The following is a 6,897-nucleotide window of genomic DNA, read 5'->3' as shown; positions in this document are numbered from 1 at the left end:
TCATATTTTTCTATAGGATCCATTTAATATATAAGTTTATAATTGCCTAATTTGAAGTTAAATACATGATATATTCTCGGTTTGCTTATTTCTACATGAAATTGATTTAGACTTGGATAGCATCTCTAACCATTTATGATGCAAAATTCTAATTAGTATTCAATATAAGTATACCTTTTGTACGAGATATGACTCCTTATGTCATAATAAATTCCAAATAAAGGTAAATGAATATTATAAACAGGATCATATTTATTAATTTATTGATTAATTGAAATGTATTAAATTAATACATTTTTATGATCCCACTATTAGTTTATCGAGAACTTTTTTGTACTTTCACAATTAAATTTTAATTATAAAAATAAAATAAAATAAAATAAAATTGAGAGAGGATGAGTGTTAAAATCCCAATTAAAAAAAAAATAGTGTAGCAACTGCAATGCTATAAATGTCCCAAGCTTCCTTTTTTCACACTTTGTGTCTAACGACCCAACTGAAATTTCGTTAAGAAAAAATGCAAACTTTGCTCTTCATTTTTCTACTTCTCCTTCTTCCCTTATTTATCCTCTTCAAATTCGTCACTGCTGAAGGTAACTTCAAAATCCCACTTCCACAAATACACACACAGTCATCTAGTTCTGAGTTCATGCGTTAATTTCAACAAATTTAAGCTCACTGTTTTATTTTTTGTTGCAGGTGACTTCACGTTAATGTCAAAGAAGCATGTAAAGAAAGAAGAAATAGAAGATAAGGTTTAACTCCAACCCCATGGTTTGATTTTTTGATTCATTTACAATACAATAATCTTTTTATAAAAGAAAAATAATAATTTCAATAAGTTTTCAATTTTTAATTTGTAACTCAATTTTCATGAAACTTTCTAATGTTTGAATGTATTTTTTTATGTGGGTATCAACTATGTTCTTCGATTTGCTAGGTAGTTTGGATTACTGGGGCTAGCCGTGGAATCGGTATGAGATTTTTTGTTTCTTTGTTCGTTACATTATCTACATTTAAAAAACAATAATAATAATTGCTTATAGAAAATTGATGAATTTGTTTTAGCTTGTATCTTTGTTCATTTCCATTGAATTTTTTCTTTAATTGAAATTCAGTTTTCAAGTTTCAGGTCTGTCCTTTTTGTTAAGTTGGTTGATATTTGTATCTCGAGTTTTTTTTTTTTTTTAATTAATGCTATTTCACAAATATATTTCAAATGCTGCCATGTTTCTACATATTGTTTTCTTTTAACGATAATGATGATGATGATGATGATGATATTGTTTGCTGATAAGAATAATTACATTGTAAATATCACAGTCATTGTTGTGAACTGGTTGAGAAATTTGTCTTACCTAGCATTTTGAGATGATAACGATGAACTGTATGGTGAAATTGGAATCCTATTGCTGCTATCTGAGGTACAAGAAACTGATTGTCATCTGTGTAACTTGCTGGCCTATTTGATACTGCCTGCAACTTTTACTATACCCTAATACAATTGTTTACTTAGTAATAGTGGTTAGTTTGTCCTTTCTCTCTCTGTCACTCTCTTTCTCACTGGAATTCGTTATTTTAATAGTCAAATGGATAGTGCCTTTCTATATTCTGTTCCTTAGCTGAAATCAGTCTAGCAGACAACATTCAATCACTTAAAAACTGAGCAGAATCTTCTCCAGTAGATTGATAGCACCGACACATGATTCAATAAACACTTGGCATACCATTAGCTGTGGACTCATGGAATTCTTACAATCAGTGGACATCTGTTCCTCAAAATTCCACGCGTTTTTGTTGTTTTTGTTCTCATTAAAAATGAAATGTCTTGTGTTATTTTATATTTTTTTTAACTCAATAACTTGTTTTAGTGGATACCTGTATCATCTCACATGGATTTTCCTTTTCTCTGCAAAAAATGAAAAAATAAATTGTACATAATGGTTTAGGTGCGTTACATCTGTAGTTGGTGTGTATTTGAGTTGAAAGCTTGCAAGGCTTTGGTCAATCACCACTTGTTGGTTTTTGTTTTAGATTCTTGTAAATAATCTGATTTCCTTTTGCGGTGGATTTTAGGTGAGGTTATCGCTAAACAATTGGCAAGGCTAGGTGCGAAACTCATTCTTTCAGCACGAAATGCAGCTGAATTGGAGCGAGTTAGGGAGCAGCTGGTAGGTATGTCCCTATTCCAGAAGCTGAATCTAATCCTGTTGAACCCTTTAAGTGAAGTCTCTTTTCTTCTCACCTTTTTCTTCTCACTCTCTGGGATGTTTGGCACGACGGCAGGTAAGCACGCACCTGCTGAAGTGAAGATTTTACCTTTGGATTTGGCATCCGGTGAGGATTCACTTAGGGTGGCTGTAGAAAAAGCAGAATCCTTTTTCCCAGGTGCCGGTGTTGATTATATGATCCACAATGCAGCTTATGAGCGCCCCGTAAGTGATTGATAGGAGATAGTGACTTTTTATTAGCTATGTAGATGATCAAAGAAAAGTCACATACTGGCTGAAATCTATGCATGCACAGCTTGTAATCAGATGTAGTGTTAGAATACAGGAGTGGGGAAGAAAGGACTTATCTTTAATTTGTGAATAAATGGTTAAATGAGCAACATGTTGGGTTTTTGAGAATCTTGATATCATCAATGACGGAGCATATGGATGGGTTTAAATTCTTCAACAGATCATGACATTGTTTTATCATGCAGCATTGAGCAACAAACCTTGAATTCACAGTTGATATGGATCTTCTTTTATTTTCCTGGCAGAAATCAACAGCTTTAGAAGTCTCGGAGGAAAGCCTCAAGGTACCTATACATGAATGTGCTTCTGTTTTGTGATGATCTCTTGCGAATGCAAGTTATATAAATCATTTGTAGCCCATTTCAATCCACAAGTTATCTTCGACTATTAGGACACATGCACAGAAGTACAACTTTCTATGATGTTTAATGCCATCACTTTTGAGCTTTCCTTGAACAAGTAATCATGTTACCGTTCTGTTCGGAATAGGCTACAATCAATGTCAATGTTCTGGGGACAATATCTCTTACACGGCTATTGGCACCCTTCATGCTGAGGCGGGGAAAGGGTCATTTTGTTGTGGTACGTATATGTATGTGATGATTACTTTTGCTAACATCAACACATGAGGTTTTCTTCTCCTGGTAAATAACAAATTTGAACATATATTTGTCTTGATATTCACTAGTTTTGTAGGGTCTACCCTCTATCAGTTTATGCAGTTGTACATGTCAGTCAACTGAAGTGCCTTATTTATGGACTTTGACATAGTGAAAGTCACAAATTGTATGATCATTTTGCTCTGAAAGCTTAAGTAACTTTTATACATTAGCACATAATCAAGTTACACATCTGGGATTAGTCGTTGAAGTCTAGATGTTTGCTATACACAACTTCTATCCATCAGTTGCTTGCAGTTGATTGTCATATGGTGCTAATTGATGGTAATGTGTTCTGATTTTAGAGAGCTGAATGGATAATGTTTCTTTTACTTTGTCTTTCGTATATTTTTTATTGCTCTCTACATGATATGTGTTTTGTTTGATCACATGTCATATGCAGATGAGCAGTGCTGCGGGGAAGACACCTGCACCTGGTCAGGCTGTATACTCTGCTTCTAAATACGCTCTGAATGGGTACTTTCACACATTGCGTTCTGAGGTATAAATATGACTTTTCCATAGGGAGAAAGAATGTGAAATTTCATTTTTCAATCTATAACTACAATATGTTGCAGTACTTGCTGATAATTGAAAAAAAAAAAGACTAATGTGAGTTGAAAACTCGGACATATTAAGACTAAAAGATCACTGATGAATTCTTGATATAAATAATGTTGTTCCTCTCTAAATTTAGATGCAGATATTAGTGTTAAATTGGAGCCCCATCTCCTCTTCCCCTTTCTTTTAAGGAACCATATTCTACCTTTAAATGCCTAGGAGAACATTTAAGGCAGCTTATATCTATATATCCGTGTGTTGTTGAATTTACCTCTTCTGTTACGAAAATTTGATTAATTGTGATGTTTTACACTTTTATGTTGGAGGTTCTTGCTAGGTACTGGGTAATACAGATGTATTAAGCCACAAGCCATAATCCACGTACACCACAGTAAATAGCTTCCTTTTGATGTAATTGTAATAACAGAAGAAAAAGATGAGGATTAAGAATGAAATAAATTACTTGCTTAGAAGAGAAAAAAAATAATAAAAAAGCGAGTAATGCTAATTCTAAATTCCTTGAGCAACACTCTCCAAGCATCATGCGTTTTATACCATGCACAGAGTTTCTGATAGTTTCAATTTTGTCCGCTTTACTGACCATCTGCTATTATGACAAGTCTAAATAGCCACTTCAGTTTTCCTTTTACTAAATTTATTTTCCTTTTTCTTATGGTTTAATATTTTTCTGTCACAGCTCTGTCAGAAGGGGATTAAGGTGACAGTTGTTTGTCCAGGGCCAATACGAACGGCAAATGATTCTGAAGCAACAGCTTCAGGAAATGTTTCTTCTCAGGTGAGTTCATGAAAATTATGTTATTAATCTTGTGACTGACTGATAACAGTGACTTTTTTAGTTCTTAGAAGTGTTGTTTTGCTCTTGTCACACACGGTGCACATTAACTAGCAGAACCATTTAATTGACTTAAATCATTTGATTATTATTGTACTAACACTCCACTGATAGGACTCATAGGAGGGTGAATATTGCGAATCCTTTGTATGAACCAGATGATTATCCAACAGGGAGAGTAGGACGATAGGTGTACAGTTGTCTAACCATGAAGAATGTGAAAAAAGTTTAAAGAAGCCATTTCATTTTGATACCACATCTTCTTGTCTTTGTGATATTATCAGTGATTCATTATCTTTACATTGCCTAGTTTTCTTATTTCGATGCTTTTAGAGAAGGAGAGCATGGCATCTGCTGAACATGTTGCAGTCAACCATTTTTTATTTTTTAGTTTTTTCTAAATGAATTGCTACCTCTTTAACAGAAGTATGTATCATCAGAAAGATGCGCAGAGCTCACAATCATTGCTGCCACCCATGGTCTAAAGGAAGTTTGGATATCAAACCAGGTATATCCATTTATATTAGAAAACCTTCTATTTGTTTTCCTTTTTCTTATTTTCTCCATCATTTTGGAACGATCAGCCTCACGTAACTGCTTGATCTTTTTGCACCGAGACGAGTTGACATAAGGCCTAGATGATGAAGACATAACATGATTGTAATCTTTGAGTGTGAAGTCTGATGTTTTTTCTCATTATTTGATAAAACAAGATGCATCTGTTCCTTTGGGCTCCAATTATTGATAAAATTATCTCTGGTGATAATTGGACAATAGATTATTTGCAGCCAGGCATAAAAAATATTTGTGGAACTTGGAAATCTTAGTTTCTGTCTTTGTAGCTTCCTAGACTAGAGTGGCCTTGAATGTCCGGTATAACTCAGTTTGCAATTCATTTTACTGAGAATAAGTAGTATGAGCATTTCATATTCTCTGTTGATTGAAATCATTAATAAAATTGAAGTTTTGGATTTTATTTTGAGAAGTACGAGGATTCTTTTCACAGCTACACATCCTTGTTATCAGTACGATGTAGTTTTGCGTGTTGGTGTATTTCTCATTTCCTTGTGTGACTTATAGGCATATTCATGTACAAAATCTTTGCCATTTTTGGTTTGTCCTGCAGCCTGTGCTTGCTGTAATCTATCTGGTGCAATACATGCCGACCATTGGATACTGGCTCATGGACAAGGTGCTTTCTTTGTCCTTAATGATCCTGTAAAACTATTTTACATTCTTTTATTCCAGCACCAACGGAAGCATTTCTTACATGCGCGATATCTCAATTCTAAAACTCGATTATGAATTTAGATATCTCAATTATGTGCCATATATTAACTTAACTATATATGAAACGTTCTGAAAATCAATTTACAGATTGGGGGGAAGCGAGTAGAAATTGCTGCACAGAAAGGCAACACTTACTCACTGAGCTTACTGTTTGGGGGAAAAAATAAAGCAGCCTGAGGAATTGTTCCTGTCATGTACGGCAAGGACATCCGCATTTTTTTTTTTTTTGTATTTGAAAATTTTCATTCCATACAAATTTTTAAGATTTTTCTTTTTCTCTTCAAATCCTAGAATGACTAGGATCACATAAATTTTGAACAACAAGTCTTTGTAATGTTGTCAATAGACATCTGCGGGAATCTTTGATCTGAATGTGGTTTCTTTGCATGAGAATTATTTGGGATCACATTGAAAATGATCAGGAAAAGAGAAACAAGAAGGACATTTTTCAATGAATTGAAGCTGAATTGGAATTGCCAACAAGGCGAAACAAATGGCGAAATCAACTTTTCTCTTGTACAGGGATTGAACTTGTGAAAGTGGTGGTTTAAGCTATCCCATCATTTGCAATGCGTGTATCTTAATAAAGCCCCATGGAGCTTGTTAAATATGAATATTCTTATAATATGCGTGTATCTTAATATGAATATTCAAGTTGGTAGATTAGGTTAAATCCGTAAATTACTCCAGTAATTTATAAGACTTAAAACTTTAGCGTGCGAATTTTTTTTCCTTTTTAATTATAAGGAATTCATAGGGAAAATATTTATATTTATGTTGTTAGGCTTCCTAAGTTAAGGTGTTGTTCTAATTGGTAATAATAATAAACACAAAGGCACATGTTATAAGACAAATATGAATAACAAAGTAAACTAGCTATTAATTTTTTAACAACTTATTTTAAAACCTATAAATTACATTAATTTCACCTGTAATTTAAACTAGCTATTGATTATTTTAACCACAAGGATACAAGCCAGCAGATCATGCATTGTACCTTGCGTCCGTCGTT

The 6,897-nt window shown here is 33.6% G+C and overlaps 1 protein-coding gene across 1 annotated transcript; it reads left to right on the top strand.

Annotated features, from left to right (window-relative positions):
• The first annotated feature begins 432 nt into the window (after window positions 1–432).
• On the top strand, window positions 433–6,257 carry LOC102612877 (uncharacterized). The gene is made up of 12 exons (XM_006480408.4): window positions 433–593; window positions 700–755; window positions 941–974; window positions 2,077–2,175; window positions 2,287–2,435; window positions 2,768–2,806; window positions 3,012–3,104; window positions 3,585–3,683; window positions 4,440–4,538; window positions 5,020–5,103; window positions 5,722–5,787; window positions 5,973–6,257. Exons 1-12 carry the CDS (start codon window positions 518–520, stop codon window positions 6,060–6,062), a joined length of 984 nt encoding a protein of 327 aa, XP_006480471.1. The 5' UTR covers window positions 433–517; the 3' UTR covers window positions 6,063–6,257.
• The last annotated feature ends 640 nt before the right edge of the window (window positions 6,258–6,897 follow it).

This window comes from Citrus sinensis, chromosome 6 (assembly GCF_022201045.2).
Source record: "Citrus sinensis cultivar Valencia sweet orange chromosome 6, DVS_A1.0, whole genome shotgun sequence".
NCBI classification, from domain to species: domain Eukaryota; kingdom Viridiplantae; phylum Streptophyta; class Magnoliopsida; order Sapindales; family Rutaceae; genus Citrus; species Citrus sinensis.
Note: the sequence above shows the minus strand (reverse complement) of the source record. Positions and strands in the feature narration are given on the sequence as shown.

Coding starts and splice junctions, on each gene's coding strand:
- LOC102612877 (XM_006480408.4), top strand. CDS start 518: ATGCAAACTTTGCTCTTCATTTTTCTACTTCTCCTTCTTCCCTTATTT. Junction 3,105..3,584: donor GAAAGGGTCATTTTGTTGTG/GTACGTATATGT, acceptor TGTCATATGCAG/ATGAGCAGTGCTGCGGGGAA. Junction 3,684..4,439: donor TTCACACATTGCGTTCTGAG/GTATAAATATGA, acceptor TTTCTGTCACAG/CTCTGTCAGAAGGGGATTAA.